This window comes from Hyla sarda, chromosome 6, assembly GCF_029499605.1.
Source record: "Hyla sarda isolate aHylSar1 chromosome 6, aHylSar1.hap1, whole genome shotgun sequence".
Lineage (NCBI taxonomy): Eukaryota > Metazoa > Chordata > Amphibia > Anura > Hylidae > Hyla > Hyla sarda.
This window is the reverse complement of record NC_079194.1, coordinates 244,803,780-244,822,192: the sequence shown is the minus strand read 5'-3', so window position 1 is coordinate 244,822,192 and position 18,413 is coordinate 244,803,780. Positions and strand designations below refer to the sequence as shown.

The 18,413-nt window shown below is 45.7% G+C and overlaps 2 protein-coding genes across 4 annotated transcripts in view; one reads left to right on the top strand and one right to left on the bottom strand.

Annotated features, from left to right (window-relative positions):
* The window catches only part of TH (tyrosine hydroxylase), a 230,676-nt gene that overhangs the window by 20,890 nt on the left and 191,373 nt on the right, over positions 1-18,413 (top strand). The gene's annotated exons all lie outside the window — the stretch shown is intronic.
* The window catches only part of TSPAN32 (tetraspanin 32), a 142,497-nt gene that overhangs the window by 41,072 nt on the left and 83,012 nt on the right, over positions 1-18,413 (bottom strand). For all 3 annotated transcript variants that reach the window (XM_056526872.1, XM_056526873.1, XM_056526871.1), the window contains 2 exons: positions 16,131-16,245; positions 14,175-14,272 (listed from right to left, as the gene is read on the bottom strand). In XM_056526872.1, coding sequence (XP_056382847.1) covers positions 14,175-14,272; positions 16,131-16,245 — 213 coding nt within the window. The remainder of the gene's footprint in view (positions 1-14,174; positions 14,273-16,130; positions 16,246-18,413) is intronic.

Below are 18,413 nucleotides of genomic sequence, written 5' to 3'. Positions count from 1 at the left end.
AAAAACTTATCCCCTATCCTAAGGATAGGGGATAAGTTTGAGATTGCGGGGGGTCCGACCGCTGGGGCCCCCTGCGATCTCTCTGTACAGGGGCCAGGCTCTCCGGCCAGATAGCGGGTGTCGACCCCCGCACGAAGCAGCGGCCGACACGCCCCCTCAATACAACTCTATGGCAGAGCCGGAGATTGCCGAAGGCAGCGCTTCGGCTCTGCCATAGAGTTGTATTGAGGGGGCGTGTCGGCCGCCGCTTCGTGCGAAGGTCGACACGCCCCCTTCCCACGGGCTGTCGGGGCTCCGTACAGGAGATCGTAGGGGGCCCCAGCGGTCGGACCCCCCGCGATCTGCAACTTATCCCCTATCCTTAGGATAGGGGATAAGTTGTTCACCACTGAGTCACCACTGGACTACTCCTTTAAGCTGTCAAGGTGCTCCATACCGTCAAAGTCCAAACAATAGTATCCACCGGCTGGTGTTTTGCAAAAATACAGAGTTTTTTCTGCTAATAGGTCCTCATCAGTGCATACCGCATATGTACATCCAAGTATTGTACCATTTAGTACCTGTTAAGCTGTCAAGGTGCTCCATACCATCAAAGTCCAAACAATAGTATCCACCGGCTGGTGTTTTACAAAAATACAGAGTTTTTTCTGCGAATAGGCCCTCATCAGTGCATACCGCATATGTATATCCAAGTATTGTACCATTTAGTACCTGTTAAGCTGTAAAGGTGCTCCATACCGTCAAAATCCAAACAATAGTATCCACCGGCTGGTGTTTTGCAAAAATACAGAGTTTTTTCTGCTAATAGGCCCCCATCAGTGCATACCGCATACGCACATCCAAGTATTGTACCATTTAGTACCTGTTAAGCTGTCAAGGTGCTCCATACCGTCAAAGTCCAAACAAGAGTATCCCCCGGCTGGTGTATTACAAAAATACAGAGTTTTTTCTGCTAATAGTTAGGCATATTACTGCCCTCATCAGTGCATACCGCATAGATACATTCAAGTATTGTACCATCTAGTACCTGTTAATCTGTCAAGGGCCTACATACTGTTCAAGGACAGCCGTAAGTAATCACCTGCTACTGTTCTAGACAAATACTGTTTAAAGAGTAGTGTAGCGTATTGTAATACCCTCATAAATGCACTAAGTATGTCAGGCAGAGAAGTGCCAGGACGTGCACAGAGGAATGGCAGAGGCCTAACTACTTCAGGCAGAGTTGGCAGCAGACTTGGAGCGAGAGGCAGCAGGAGTCGCAGCGAGAGGCCTGAGCTCCCGTTATCAGCCGGCGGTCGTGTCTCCACCAGCAACCCATCTACCGCCGTTGATTGGTCAATACGCTCATCCACATCATCACAAGTGACATCTGACACCCCCAGTCAACAGTCGGTGGGTTCCTCAGACAAAACCCTCAGTTGGCATGGTCCTGTAGCAGTCCGTGTCCTCCCATTGCCTTTGTCCTATGCTGTTCCTTCTCCTAAAGAAGTATCTTATGCTGTGGGTTCAGCTCCACTATTTACTGAGGACGATCCAATAGAGGACAGTCAGCAGCTACTGGACAGCAAAGAAGGGGAGGAGACATGCGCCACTTGCTCCGCTAGACGGCCAAGTAGTGATGCGGAGAGTGATGTGGGAGGCGGTGTTGCAAGTGTTCAGGGTCCTGAAGCAGGCACTGTTGGGGAACCTGAGGAGGACATCAGTGACGTGCACACAACTGTTGTCCCGGGAACCGGGTGCAGAAGGGGCTTCATCATCATCAGGAGAAGAGAGTTGCAGGTTGCCCTTGAGGCAACAAGGTGGTAGCATGGTTGGCAGTCAGCGTGGTGGCAGCAGTTGAAATTCAGGTACCAAACGTGCCCGGGGGAGACTACCTGATTCACGGCAGCCTACCTTTCCGGGAGGTAGTGGAACAGGGGTTCCTGGAGACGGCGCCAGTAGCAGTCAATTAGTGCGGACTGCGGGTGGGAAAATCAGCTACTCATCAGTGTGGAAGTTTTTCATAAGGCATCCGGAGGAGGTTCACGTAGCCACATGTAAGATCTGTCGGCAGAAAGTGAAGCGTGGCCAGGGTCCCAATGTCGGCACCACGGCCCTGCGTCAACACATGCTTCGCCACCATAAAGCGGCCTGGGAGAACCGTGGCTCCGATGTAGTGGTCCAGCCTGCTGCATCACCCAGTGGCCATCCGCTCCCTCATTCATCCAGCCAAGGCTCCACCACCTCAGCCGAAGGGAGCTGTGTGTCAAACCCTCCTTCTGTCGCTCCTGCTTCTCCCGCTTTTAGTCAGCCATTCTGCCAACAACCCATCGGCGAAGCCATGTCCAAGAGACAACAGTATGCGCCCACTCATCCAACGACGCAGAAGTTGAATGTGCTCCTGTCCAAGTTGCTGGTGTTGCAGTCTCTCCCTTTTCAAGTGGTGGACTCTGCACCTTTCAGAAAATTGATGGCTTGTGCCGAGCAGAGGTGGAGAGTCCCAAGCAGTCATTTCTTTGCGAAGAAGGCAGTACCAGCCCTGCATAAGTTTGTACAAGAGAAGGTGGGCCAGTTCTTGAGCCTGTCAGTGTGTTCAAAAGTGCACGGACGGCAGCGCCGACGTGTGGAGCTGTAACTACGGGCAGGGACAATACTTGTCTTTTACGGCTCACTGGGTAAAAGTGGTTCCTGCACAGCCACAACAGCAACTTGGACAGGTCACACCGCTTCCTCCTCCACGCTCTCGCTCCCATGCAGTTGGTCCTGTTACAGTGTGCGACGCCGCCTCCTCATGCTCCACCGTGTCCTCGGCCTCCACTGCATGTCCAAATCTCGGTGGCCATTCATCGTCCCATGTGTGTAGGGCACGGCGGTGTCAAGCTGTTCTTCACATGGTTTGCCTTGGCGAACTGAGTCACACAGGGGAGGAACTGCTAAAGTTCATTCGTAAAGAAATCCGAGTATGGCTTACTCCACGAAATCTGGAAATGGGAACCATGGTGACAGACAACGGGAAGAACATGTCCGTGCTGCGACAAGGAAGTGTGAAACATGTGCCCTGCATGGCACATGTGTTGAATCTGGTTGTCAAGCCTTCACCCCATTTGCAAAACATCCTGAAAATGGCAAGGAAACTGTGCATGCACTTCAGCCACTCGTACAACACCAAGCACACATTCCTTGAGCTGCAGCGTCAGAATGGTATCCCACAACATAGTCTTATTTGTGACGTTGCCACACGTTGGAATTCCACCCTCCATATGTTGGAAAGACTATACGAACAAAGAAAAGCCATCACTGATTTCTTGATCCAAGCAGATAGGAGTACTCCCCTGTGTAACTTCAATGTGAACCAGTGGCAGCTCATACGTGACACCTGCCGTTTGCTGAGGCCCTTTGAGGAAGCCACATTATTTGTGAGTCGCCTGGATTACCCCATGAAGGATGTAATTCCACTCCTACATTTCCTACAACAAATGATTGAAACCATGGCTGGTCATGGCAATGGTGACGTTGTGCCTACATCTCAAGGCTACATGAGCCCTGTGGGAGCTGAACTGGAGGAGGAGGATGATGAGGGGCAGAGCTGAGCACAGTTTAGGTTGAATGAGATGGCCGGTGTTTCTAGTCTTCGGGCAGGAGAGGAGGAGCAGGAGCAGCCAGAGGAGCTGGAGGGTTATGAGGAAGTTGAGACAGAAGACCAGACACACCGTGGCAGTATGCAGTGGAGATGGAGGCAGGTAGTCCCTCCGAGTAACTGGTGCAAATGGCACGATGCATGCTCAGTTGCTTGCGTAGTGACCCCCGAATTGTCAAAATTCGTCAGTGGGATGACTTCTGGATCTCCACCTTATTAGACCCTCGCAACCGTCCCAAAATGGGGGCCTTTTTTACACCCACTGAGAGGGAGGACAAACTGACCTACTACAGAGACATTCTACGTAGTCAGTTGGCTGATGCCTATCGGCCACATGGTCCATCCACTCGCAGGTCTGACTCGGGGGGCCCTCTGCGCTCACCTTCCACTGCCATGGCTGCTGGGGAGGGGTGGGAGGAGCAGTACCAGCTCAATCAGCAGCTCAGTCTACAGTCGCTGATGAGTTGCTTTCTTCAGCCGCATAGTGAAGCAACTCATCAGCAGCAGGTAGACATGGAGCAGGACCTGAACCAGCAGACGGTGGCATACCTTGACATGGCCATGCCAACAACCATTGAAGATCCGCTGGACTTCTGGGCAGCCAAACTTGATTTATGGCCACAACTAGCAGAGTTTGCCCTGGAAAAGCTGTCCTGCCCGGCCAGTAGTGTGCCATCAGAGCGGGTGTTTAGTGCGGCCGGGGCCGTAGAACCCAAGGCGAACTCGTCTGTCCACCAAAAATGTGGAGAGACTGATGTTTGTCAAGATGAATAAGGGATGGATGAGCCAGGATTTCCAGCCACCAATGCCAGATGCCTCAGAGTAGATTGACCAAGCTGCAACACCAACATTTCCCAATTATGGTTGGTTATGAAACCCTCATGGGTTATCAATTAGGGTTATGGAACCCTCTTTGGTACTGTGATTGCCTGGTCCTGGCTTATCCTGTGTCTTTCAGGAACTACTTGCCTCACTGATGCTTCTGGCCTAGGGCCTTTAATTTTTGGATGTTTAGCAGTAGCTAAATATATGCTTAATGCAAATGTCAACATTGATCATTAAACGTAAGGGGTTATGAAACCCTCTTGGGTACTGTGAATGCCTGTTCCATACTCATTCTGTGTCTTTCAGGAACTACTTGCCTCCATGCCCTCAGGCCTTGGGCCTTCAATTTTTGGATGTTTAGCAGTAGCTAAATACATGCTTAATGCAAATTTCAACATTGACTTTTAAATGTAAGTGGTAGGTTATGAAACCCTCTTGGGTACTGCGAATGACTGCTCCTGACTCATTCTGTGTCTTTCAGAAAACAATTGCCCCCCTGAGGCCTCAGGCCTTGGGCCTTACATTTTTGGAAGTTTAGCAGTAGCTAATACATACTTAATGCTAATTTCAACAATGATCTTTAAATTTTCAGCGCTCTGCTAGGGCCTTCTCCTACCCCGCCGGGGCCGATCCGAGGACCTCACTAAACCATCCAATCAGTAGTAGAGACATGCAGTGGGTACAAAGGGCAGGGACTTAATGAACCCAAACTTATGACCGGCGCTTAGTTGGGATTCTTCTTTCCTGGCAAATAATTGCAATCCCTGATCCCTTTTGTGAAGGGTGTTCAGCGGGTTACCCGCACCTGTCGGTGAAAGATAGACACACGATGGTCCGTTCAGTGTAGTGCGCGTGCAGCCCCGGACATCTGAGGGCATAACACACCTGTTATTGCTCGATCTCACAAGTGATCGTGCAATGTAAGGGGTTATTAAAGCCTCTTGGGTACTGCTGATGCCTACTCCTGACTGCTCCTGTGTCTTTCAGGAAGTACTTGACTTCCTGATGCTTCTGGGCTTGGGCCTTTAACCCCTTAAGGACCAGGCCATTTTACACCTTAAGGACCGGAGCGTTTTTGCAATTCTGACCACTGTCACTTTAAACATTAATAACTCTGGGATGCTTTTAGTTATCATTCTGATTCTGAGATAGATTTTTCGGGACATATTCTACTTTAACTTAGTCTTAAAATTTTATGGTAACTTGCATCCTTTCTTGGTGAAAAATCCCAAAATTTGATGAAAAAAATGAAAATTTTGCATTTTTCTAACTTTGAAGCTCTCTGCTTGTAAGGAAAATGGATATTCAAAATAAAACATTTTTGGGTTCACATATACAATATGTCTACTTTATGTTTGCATCATAAAATTAATGAGTCTTTACTTTTGGAAGACACCAGAGGGCTTCAAAGTTCAGCAGCAATTTGGAAATTTTTCACAAAATTTTCAAACTCGCTATTTTTCATGGACCAGTTCAGGTTTGAAGTGGATTTGAAGGGTCTTCATATTAGAAATACTCCATAAATGACCCCATTATAAAAACTACACCCCCCAAAGTATTCAAAATGACATTCAATAAGTGTATTAACCCTTTAGGTGTTTCACAGGAATAGCAGAAAAGTGAAGGAGAAAATTCACAATCTTCATTTTTTACACTTGCATGTTCTTGTAGACCCAATTTTTGAATTTTTGCAATTGGTAGAAAGGAGAAAATTTTTACTTGTATTTGAAACCCAATTTCTCTCGAGTAAGCACATACCTCATATGTCTATGTTAATTGTTCAGCGGGTGCAGTAGAGGGCTCAGAAGGGAAGGAGCGCAAATGGTTTTTGGGGGGCATGTCACCTTTAGGAAGCCCCTATGGTGCCAGCACAGCAAAAAAAAACCCACATGGCATACCATTTTGGAAACTAGACCCATCGGGGAACGTAACAAGGGGTAAAGTGAACCTTAATACCCTACAGGTGATTCACGACTTTTGCATATGTAAAAAAAAAAAATAATGTTTTACCTAAAATGCTTGGTTTCCCAAAAATTTTACATTTTTAAAAAGGATAATAGCAGAAAATACCCCCCAAAATTTGAAGCCCAATTTCTCCCGATTCAGAAAACACCCCATATGGGGCTGAAAAGTGCTCTGCTGGCGCACTACAGGTCTCAGAAGAGAAGGAGTCACATTTGGCTTTTTGAAAGCAAATTTTGCTCTGGGGGCATGCCGCATTTAGGAAGCCCCTATGGTGCCAGAACCGCAAAAAAAAAAACACATGGCATACCATTTTGGAAACTAGACCCCTCGGGGAACGTAAAAAGGGTTAAAGTGAACCTTAATACCCTACAGGTGTTTCACGACTTTTGCATATGTAAAAAAAAATTTTTTTTTTTACCTAAAATGCTTGGTTTCCCAAAATTTTTACATTTTTAAAAAGGATAATAGCAGAAAATACCCCCCAAAATTTGAAGCCCAATTTCTCCCGATTCAGAAAACACCCCATATGGGGGTGAAAAGTGCTCTGCTGGCGCACTACAGGTCTCAGAAGAGAAGGAGTCACATTTGGCTTTTTGAAAGCAAATTTTGCTCTGGGGGCATGCCGCATTTAGGAAGCCCCTATGGTGCCAGAACCGCAAAAAAACACCACATGGCATACCATTTTGGAAACTAGACCCCTCGGGGAACATAACAAGGGGTAATGTGAACCTTAATACCCCACAGGTGATTCACAACTTTTGCATATGTAAAAAAAAAAAAAAAAAAAATTTTACCTAAAATGCTTGGTTTCCCAAAAATTTAACATTTTTAAAAAGGGTAATAGCAGAAAATACCCCCCAAAATTTGTAACACAATTTCTCCCAAGTACGGCGATACCCCATATGTGGCCCTAAACTGTTGCCTTGAAATACGACAGGGCTCCAAAGTGAGAGCGCCATGCGCATTTGAGGCCTAAATTAGGAACTTGCATAGGGGTGGACATAGGGGTATTCTATGCCAGTGATTCCCAAACAGGGTGCCTCCAGCTGTTGTAAAAGTCCCAGCATGCCTGGACAGTCAGTGGCTGTCTGGTAATACTGGGAGTAGTTGTTTTGCAACAGCTGGAGGCTCCGTTTTGGAAACAGTGGTGTACCAGACATTTTTCATTTTTATTGGGGAGGGGGGCTGTGTAGGGGTATGTGTATATGTAGTGTTTTTTACTTTTTATTTTATTTTGTGTTAGTGTAGTGTAGTGTTTTTAGGGTACAGTCGCACGGGCGGGGGGTTCACAGTAGTTTCTCGCTGGCAGTTTGAGCTGCGGCAGAAAATTTGCCGCAGCTCAAACTTGCAGCCGGATACTTACTGTGATCCTCCACCCATGTGAGTGTACCCTGTACGTTCACATTGGAGGGGGGAGAAACATCCAGCTGTTGCAAAACTACAACTCCCAGCATGTAGGGTCTATAAGTGCATGCTGGGAGTTGTAGTTTTGCAACAGCTGGAGGCTCCGTTTTGGAAACAGTGGCGTACCAGACGTTTTTCATTTTTATTGGGGAGGGGGGCAGTGTAGGGGTATGTGTATATGTAGTGTTTTTTACTTTTTATTTTATTGTGTGTTAGTGTAGTGTTTTTAGGGTACAGTCGCATGGGCGGGGGGTTCACAGTAGTTTCTCGCTGGCAGTTTGAGCTGCAGCAGAAAATTTGCCGCAGCTCAAACTTGCAGCCGGATACTTACTGTAATCCTCCGCCCATGTGAGTGTACCCTGTACATTCACATTGGGGGGGGGGGGGGGGGGGGAACATCCAGCTGTTGCAAAACTACAACTCCCAGCATGTACAGTCTATCAGTGCATGCTGGGAGTTGTAGTTTTGCAACAGCTGGAGGCACACTGGTTGTGAAACACAGAGTTTGGCAACAAACTCAGTGTTTTGCAACCAGTGTGCCTTCAGCTGTTGCAAAAGCTACAACCCCCAGCATGTACGGACAGCGGAAGGGCATGCTGGGTGTTGTAGTTATGCAACAGCGGGAGGCATACTACTTTGGCTGGGGATGCTGGGGATTGTAGTTATGCAACAGCTGGAGACACACTGGTTTGCTACTTAACTCAGTGTGCCTTCAGCTGTTGCAAAACTACAACTCTCAGCAGTCACCGACAGCCAACGGGCATGCTGGGAGTTGTAGTTATGCAACCAACAGATGCACCACTACAACTCCCAGCATGCACTTTAGCTGTTTGTGCAAGCTGGGAGTTGTAGTTACACAACAGCTGAAGGTACACTTTTCCATAGAAAGAATGTGCCTCCAGCTGTTGCGAAACCATAAGTCCCAGCATGCCCATAAGGGAATGCTGGGAGTTGTGGTGGTCTGCCTCCTCCTGTTGCATAACTACAGCTCCCAGCATGCCCTTTTTGCATGCTGGGAGCTGTTGCTAAGCAACAGCAGGAGGCTGTCACTCACCTCCTGCTGCTGCTTGATCGACGCTGCAGGTCAGTCCCGCCGCCGCCGCCGTCGCTCCTGGGGCCCCGATCCCAACATTAACGCCGGGGATCGGGGTCCCCAGCACCCGGAGTCGTCTTCCCGCACCCGCTCACGTCCTCCGGAAGAGGGGCGGAGCGGGTGCGGGAGTGACACCCGCAGCAGGCGCCCTGATTGGTCGGCCGGGAATCCGGCCGACGAATCAGGGCGATCGTGAGGTGGCACCAGTGCCACCTCACCCCTGCAGGCTCTGGCTGTTCGGGGCCGTCTCTGACAGCCCCGATCAGCCAGTAATTCCGGGTCACCAGGTCACTGGAGACCCGATTGACCCGGAATCGCTGCAGATCGCTGGACTGAATTGTCCAGCGATCTGCGGCCATCGCCAACATGGGGGGGCATAATGACCCCCCTGGGCGATATGCTGCGATGCCTGCTGAACGATTTCAGCAGGCATCGGGCACCGGCTCCCCTCCGGCTAGCGGCGGGGGGCCGGGAATGGACAGGACGTACTCCTACGTCCTCGGTCCTTAAGGACTCGGAAACGGGGGCGTAGGAGTACGTCCATTGTCCTTAAGGGGTTAATTTTAGGATTTTTGAAATACATACATACATGCTTAATAAAAATTTCAACATTTATGGTGCAATGTATGGGGTTATTAAACACTCTTGGGTAGTGTTTTTTTCAAATTTTCAGATAATTATCACAGTAATAAACTTGAATTTTCCACAATAATAACCATTACACCATTGAACGATTGTTGCGTGTGATTTTTTAAGTAAAATATTCCAAAAAAAATAAAAATACACAGAGGGGTGAACTCTGCTTCTTTATTTCATAAAAAATTATTTTATAGAAGAATGTTTTTTGGTAGTCCACCGTCCTGCATTATAGAGTCTTCTGGGCTCTTGGATATGCGCTTGTTCTTAAACATAGGTACAAAAACCAAAAATGGCCGGTCAGGGCTATGGAGACATTGCGCCTACATCTTACGGCCACATGAGCCCTCTGGGTGCTTGTGAGATTAGGTCCTTTGTACCCACACGGCTGGGTCCGGGACACAAATTTTGATTTAAATTTCAAATAAAAAAAACCACACATTTCAATGGTCTCCTCATGCTGCAGCCAACTCCAGGCTGCGTCATTCTGGTAATATATAGAGAGCACTCGCTGTCCTAAATTTTCGTCAAAATTTTTTGTCAAAAATGTTTGTCTTTTATTAGGGATTGTGAAGCTTTGGTGCGTACTCATGCATCAGCCAACTCCAGCCTGTGTCATTCATGCAATATATGGTTTACTGATGGCGCTGCTGGGCCTGGATCTGGGAATTTCAAATTTTCTCATAGGTAGCACCCGCTATCCATACGTCTTCTTGATAAATTTCTACAATTGTTGTGTTTTTTTTGAGGGATTGTGACGCCCTAGTGTGTACTCATGCATCAGCCAACTCCAGGTTGTGTCATTCATGCAACATATAGGTAGCACCCACTGTCCTAAATATTCTTAAAATTATTTGTTTTTCTTTGGGATTCTGAAGCCCTGGTGTGTACTCAATGCTGCTTCCTGCTAAACTCGTCGGCCCGTCAGCCCGTTGGTCCTGCGACAGTGTGCTACTCCGCCTCCACATCCTCCTCTGTGTCTTAAGCCTCCACTGCCCAGACAAGTCTCAGTGGCCCTTCCATGTGTGCAGGTCATGGCGGTGTCACGCTGTTCTTCACATGGTTTGCCTTGGCGAGAAGTCTTGGAAACAATGGCCGGTCAGGGCAATGGAGACGTTTCGCCTAAATCTCACAGCCACATGAGCCCTGTGGAGGCTTGTTGGATTTGGTCCTTCGTACCCACACGCTGGGGTCAGGGACACGCAAAGGTTGTTTTAAATTTCAAATAAAAAAAATGATGGTGCTGCTGGGCCTGGGTCTGTTCATTTCAAATTTTCTCATGGGTAGCACCCGCTATCCAAAATCTTTTAAAAAAATTTGTAAAATTGTGGTGTTTTTTGGGGGGGATTGTGAAGCCCTGGTGTGAACTCGTGCATCAGCCAACTCCAGGCTGTGTCATTCAGGCAATATATGGTTTACTGATGCCGCTGTGGGGCCTGGGTCTGGTAATTTCAAATTTTCTCATAGGTAGCACCCGCTATCCAAAATGTTCGGTTTAAATTTCTTAATTCATCTTTTAATCTTAGGGATTGTGAAGGCCTAGTGCCTACTCATGCTGTTGGCAACTCCGGGCTGTGCCATTCATCCACTATATGGTCTCCTCATGCTGCCAACACCTCCATGCTGCGTCATTCAGCCACTATATGGTGTCCTCATGCTTCAGCCTCATCCAAGCTGTGTCATTCAGACACTATATGGTGTTCTCATGCTGCCAACATGCCCATGCTGTGTCATTAAGCCACCATATGGTCTCCTCATGCTGACAACACCTCCATGCTGTGTCATTGAGCTACTATATGGTGTCCTCATGCTTCAGCTTCATCCAAGCTGTGTCATTCAGCCACTATATGGTGTCCTCATGCTGCCAACACCTCCACACTGTGCCATTCAACCACTATATGGTGTCCTCATGCTGCCAACACCTCCATGCTGTGTCATTCGGACACTATATGGTGTCCCCATGCTTCAGCCTCATCCAAGCTGTGTCATTCAGCCACTATATGGTGTCCTCATGCTGACAACATGTCCATGCTGTGTCATTCAGCCACTATATGGTGTCCTCATGCTGCCAACATGTCCATGCTGTGTCATTAAGCCACTATATGGTCTCCTCATGCTGACAACACTTCCATGCTGTGTCATTCTGCCACTATATGGTGTCCTCATGCTTCACCTTCATCCAAGCTGTGTAATTCAGCCACTATATGGTGTCCTCATGCTGCCAACACCTCCACACTGTGCCATTCAGCCACTATATGGTGTCCTCATGCTGCCAACACCTCCATGCTGTGTCATTCGGACACTATATGGTGTCCTCATGCTTCAGCCTCATCCAAGCTGTGTCATTCAGCCACTAAATGGTCTCCTCATGCTGCCAACACCTCCACGCTATGTCACTATATGGTCTCCTGACACTGATGCCACCCCCAGGCTCTGTCATTGTGCTGCTGTGCGGCAGTGATTCTAAAAGTGATGCCGATAATCTGCATGTTATTCTGAATAACAGTATTATTTCACTAACCCAGCACACTCCATATGCGTTTTAGAACACAGCAAAGTGTTCTATACCCCTATAGAGGCTGTATGTAGACTAGAAATAGCCTTTTTTAATATAGATTTGCCGCGAAAAAATTTGGATCGAAACAAACTTTTCCTGAAAATTTGGGAATCGGCCCAATCAAATTTTTTAAAAGTTCGCTCATCTCTACTACTGTATTTCGGATCCACATCTGTTTAATCTGCATTAAAATTACACTGTGGGGCAGATTATTACATGCTTTGTGTGTCAATCTCTGAATATTTGTGATTTTGTTGTAGATTTTTCTGAAGTACTTCAATAGGGAAATCAAAGTTCACAATCAAATCTGTAAACAACCTATAGATGCAGGTCTTGCTGCAGATTTGTGCATAAATATACTTAAATATACATAAATATACAGTTCAGTCAGTTCAGTTCGGTCTTCCCTGACGACTTTTTCTGCAGCAAAACGGATTTGTCTGAATGGACCCTTACCGCCACACCTGAAGCCAGTCTGATGCTGAATAATTTTATCATTTGTAATGTTTTTGAAATGCTAATTATTGATTTGGTAAAAAAAAAAAAAAAAAAAAAAATATATATATATATATATATATATATATATATATCTTTTTTGTAAGGATTTCTCCCTGGGGATAACTCTGGGATCGTCCTTGACACCGCCACAGGACACGTTTCCATTTCAATCAGCAGGCAAACAACAGTACTTTATGGAAGTCCGGCCCTACTCCAGCTTTATTAGATAGGTTGCAGGATAAATAAAAACATAAGACAGGAACAAACAAAACCCTAGACTATCCAGTCACTAACTAAACAATCCAGCGTGCCCTGACTATTCACTGGTGGGCTTTACCCGGCCAGCTAAACTTATGCCTCCTGCAACCTTCTACTCACTGTACACACACAGCGTTTGCAACCTCTTGCTGTGTGTCTCATTCACACTTCACCGTTGGGGCCACTCACAGCTCAGGCTGCGTGTTCTTCACCAGGACCCCTGCACCCCCCCCCCCCCCCCCACAGCCACCTTGCTGTCTTCTTGGGAGAGCACAGACAAAACTTTTAAACAGAAACAGACTTCCCATCTCTGCTAACTCATTAATTAGGCCAGGGTTATCTAGGGAAATACATCCTTTCCTTTCCACACTGCCACAATATATAGATATGTAATTTCCAATATGTGAGAATCAAAAAGTAGCTCTGAACATAATTCAGATACATCTGGAGTTAGGCTGCATTCACACCAAGTTTTTGCAATACAGTTCCCGTATCAGGTTTTTGATGAAAAACGGATTCCTCAAAACCGGACTAAACTATATCAAAGCGTGTGTACAAATTTTAACCCGTACACCGTTTGAAAAATTATGTCTGGTTCCATCTGTTTAAAAAAAAAAAAAATGCATATATTTTTAACTTTTCACTCCATTATGAATAAAGTTTCACTTGTTTGATTAAAATTCCCAAAAAAAACTGTGCAAAGTCAAAATCCGTATGGTGCAAACCGGATGGAACTGTACACACATATGGTTCTCTACAGTTCCCATGTTAAAAGAAAACGTATACGGTTTCAATCCGGTTTTTCACCCGGACCAAAAACCGTGGTAGACTACGGTTTTGGGTAGGGGAAAAAAATTGACAAAACCGTACAAGATGCAAAACGGATGCAACTGGATGTATCGTTTGGCATACGGTTTTCAATATTGTTCCATATGGTTTTCAAATTGAAAATGTATACGGGAACTGTATTGCAAAAACGTGGTGTGATAATGTATGTCATCCAGTAGAGGGCAATGCAGTGTAATACTTTCAGGATCCTCATAGAAGCAGTTTACTAAGAGCATACATGTATATCTATGGACACAACCCAAACGTTTCATGTATTTATCTATTTACTGTGCAGTTAAAGGCAATCTATTGTTCCCTGTTACCAGCAATCTGGGGGGCTGACAGTATTGTCTCTGCCCCTATGATCATTACTTTATCTTTTATATTTCCAGTTCTGAGAACTTGTAGAGACGTTTACATATGTATCAGTAAGTAGTAATAGGACCTTTTCATGTGTGTTTATAGCAATAATAATTTTTTTACTTTATACTTACGGTTGCCATTAGGTTCTGAGATTCCCGTAAAACAGCAATAGTGCTGAGTAGAAGTGTGAGAATGAGTAGCCCACAGACAAAGCTGCCATACAGTACCACTAGGGAGAGAAAAGGGAATTATATATACTATATATTTTATGTAAGCAGTAAGTCTTCCCAGCACACCATCCTCTATATACATAGCATAGATAACATATCATTGTGGCATGGTGGGCACTGGTAGATAATGTACCGATCTGTCCATCATACACTTCCTGATTGAGTTACATCTATAACGGCCATCTCTTATCATCCCAGGCACTACAACCCTTTGCCTGACCTCTACTAATGCTAGTATCTACTGCTCGGAGCTGGATTTTTATTGCTGAACCCCATCATGGGTACACTAAAGTGGTCAGACATATGATGACCGATCCTGCTATTTCTGTGGGACTGACGGATCACCCAATGCGTATGGGGGCCTCCCTAATCTCCCCTAATGGCTGATGTTTAGGGAAAGACCGATCGGGAGGGGAGATAATTCGCTGCCGGACTGTAGCAGCATCTTTTTCCCCTTCTCCCCATTCAGAACACAGAGATGCCTAAAGGGGTACTCCGCCCCTAGACATCTTATCCCATATCCAAAGGATAGGGGATAAGATGTCTGATTGAGGGGGTCCCACCGCTGGGGACCCCCACAATCTCAGCTGCGGCACCCCAGACATCCAATGCACGGAGCGAAATTCGCTCTGTGCTGGATGACTGGCCATGTGGGGCGGAGGCTCGTGACGTCATGATCATACCCCGCTCGGGACATCACGGCCTTGCCCCCTCAATGCAAGTCTATGGGAGGGGCCACCTTCACGCCCCCTCCCATAGACTTGCGTCCAGGGGGCATGGCCATGATGGCAAAAGCGGGGCAAAGGTGTGATGTCATGAGCCTCCGGCGCTGAACCCGACACTTTAAACGAACCAGCAGTGGGACCACCGTAATCTACATATTTGTAGATTACTTCTATTAAAAAATCTTAATCGTTCCAGTACTTATTAGCTGCTGAATGCTACAGAGGAAATTCCTTTCTTTTTGGAACACTGATGACATCACAAGCACAGTGCTCTCTGCTGACATCTCTGTCCATTTTAGCAGCCATGCATAGTAGATGCATACTAAGGGCAGCATGGTGGCTCAGTGGTTAGCACTGCTGCCTTGCAGGGCTGGGGACTTGGGTTCAAATCCCACTAAGGACAACAATAAATAAAGTATTATTATTATTATAATAACGTCAGCAGAGAGAACTGTGATCGTGATGTCATCAGAGAGCATTCCAAAAAGAAAAGAATTTAATCTGCAGTATTCAGCAGCTAATAAGTACAGGAAGGATTAAGATTTTTTTAATAGAAGTAATTTACAAATATGTTTAACTTTCTGCCACCAGTTGATTTTAAAGAAAAAAGGTTTTCACCAGAGTACCCCTTTAAGGACCAAGCCCATGACTTCTATGGGAGAGATTTCTAGGCATGTTCTGTGACCCGGAGGCTGAGATCTGAGCAACAGCTATTGTGAATGGCCTGATCATGGGTTATCTATACACTGGTGCTGCCTTTCTCTGTACTTCTGATCATGATGAAATGCCTAAATCATTTTTTCTACCGAATAGAAAGTATCAGCTTTTTATATTAGGTCTAGTGGCAAGAATGAAAGATGCAAAATTTCTGAAAGTTTTTAAAATTCTACTGTATAAATGAAAAATGTGAAAAAACATACCAGAATACCGATATTTATAACATAAAACGTTGATTTTAGCATTATGTAATTTTTTGAGCAGCAAATAAAATGACTGTCTATAGTATATTCCCTGTACTAGATCAATATAAAAAAATAGAGCCCTGACCACTGTAAAAATATATTAAGATATATTGTAAACAATATCTAACAATACAAAAACCCAACTCAGATAGGTGCCCACTGGTACTTACTGATATAATGTTGATCTCCAAATGTATTGTCAGCAGGAGATGCCTCTGTGAAGACGGTAAAGTGAGAGCCCAATGACGTTATTACAGTCAAATGGCAGCAACCTACTGCCAGGACCTAAAACAACAAGGGGAATACATTTTAATAGAAATACACAGCACTGTAATACTAAACACAAAGATTACAGAAAATGGCAATAGACACAAAGGTTGGCTCACAGACATGCAGTTTGCCAATAAGCTGCACACTTTGCTGTCAACAATTTCTCCATCCATTAAAGGGGTACTCCGGTGGGATTTATTTTTTATTTTTTTAATCAACTGGTTCCAGAAAGTTAAACAGATTTGCAAATTACTTCTATTTAAAAATGTTAATTCTTTCAGTACTTATCAGCTGCTGTATGCTCTAGAGGAGTTGCATTTGTTTTCTGTCTAACCACAATGCTCTCTGCTGCCACCTCTATCCATGTCAGGAACTGTCCAGAGCAGGATAGGTTTGCTATGTGGATTTGCTCCAGCTATGGACACCTCCCGACATGGACAGAGGTGTCAGCAGAGAGCACTTTGGTCACACAGAAAAGAAATTCAAAAAGAAAAGAAATTCCTGTGGAGCATGCATCAGCTGATAAGTACTGAAAGGATTAAGATTTTTAAATAGAAGTAATTTACAAATACGTTTAACTTTCTGGCATCAGTTGATTTAAAAAAAAATAATAATAATAATTTCCACCAGAGTACCCCTTTAAATAATCCTAATAATAATTGGGATTTTATCGCTTGCATCAGAGGGTTTATAATATTTGAGAAAGTCTTATAAACGGTTTATTTTGTCGGCATAGATGTCTTCTGGAAGAGCAGGCAAATTTCCCAGGTTCTGCATCATACTCGACTCTCCTTTCTTTTAAGTGCCTCCACAGATGACTTCCTGATGCTGGTCCCATACAGGTCTCAGGAGTGAAGAGAAGTGTATGAACATACAGAATTTACAAGCAGTCCCTGACCTCCCATTGCCTCTGTCCTATGCTGTTCCCTCTCCTAGAGAAGTATCTTATGCTGTGGGTTCAGCTCCACTATTCACTGAGGATGATCTAATAGAGGACAGTCAGCAGCTACTGCCAAGCCAAGAAGTGGAGGAGTCATCCGCCGCTTTCTCCGCTAGGCGGGCAAGTAGTGATGAGGAGAGTGGCGAGGGAGGTAGTGTTGCGAACGTTCAGGCTCCTGAGGCAGACACTGTTGAGGATCCTGAGGAGAACATCAGTGAAGTGCAGACAAAACTCAGTGCCACTATATGGTCTCCTGATGCTTCCGCCACCTCCAGACTGTGTCATTCAGCCACTATATGGTCTCTTTATGCTTCCGCCAACTCCAGGCTGTGTCATTCAGCCACTATATGGTCTCCTCTTGCTGCTGCCAACTCCAGGCTGTGTCATTCAGCCACTATATGGTCTCCTCTTGTTGCTGCCAACTCCAGGCTGTGTCATTCAGCCACTATATGGTCTCCTGATGCTGCCGCCACCTCCAGGCTGTGTCATTAAGCCACTATATGGTCTCCTCATGCTTCTGCCACCTCTAGGCTTTGTCACTGTACCGCCGTGTGGTCTCCTCATGCTGCTGGCACATTAAATAAAACTTTTTAGGTTCATGTATTTGAAATCTTCAATTTAATATGTAAAAAAAATATCTTTAATCTTTTCAATTGTGAGGTCCTATGGTCTCACCAGGCTGTTGCCACCTCCAGGCTGGGTCATCCAGCCACTATATGGTCTCCTCATTCTGCCGCTACCTCCATGCTGTGTCATTCATACACTATATGGTCTCCTCATGCTTCAGCCAACTCCACGCTGTGTCATTCAGCCACTATGTGGTCTCCTCATGCTGCCAACACCTCCACGCTGTGTCATTCAGCCACTATATGGTCTCCTCATGCTGCCACTGCCACCACCTCCACACTGTGTCATTTAGCCATTATATGGTCTCCTCATACTGATGCCACCTCCAGGCTCTGTCATTGTGCCACTCTGAGACAGTGATTCTAATAGCGACGCCTCTAATCTCCATGTCATACTGAATAACAGTATTATTTCACTAACCCAGCACACTCCCTATTCGTGAATACACATTCCTTACCTCTCACCTTCACATGTTGGTTACCAAGCTATAGAACTTAGAGAGCCTATCTATTGTTATTTTTCTTTCACATATAAAACTTAGAAACTAACATTCGAACACATGTATAATAACTGGCACAGCTGCCATAGCTGCCACAAAAGGGTGCAAGTAATTTAG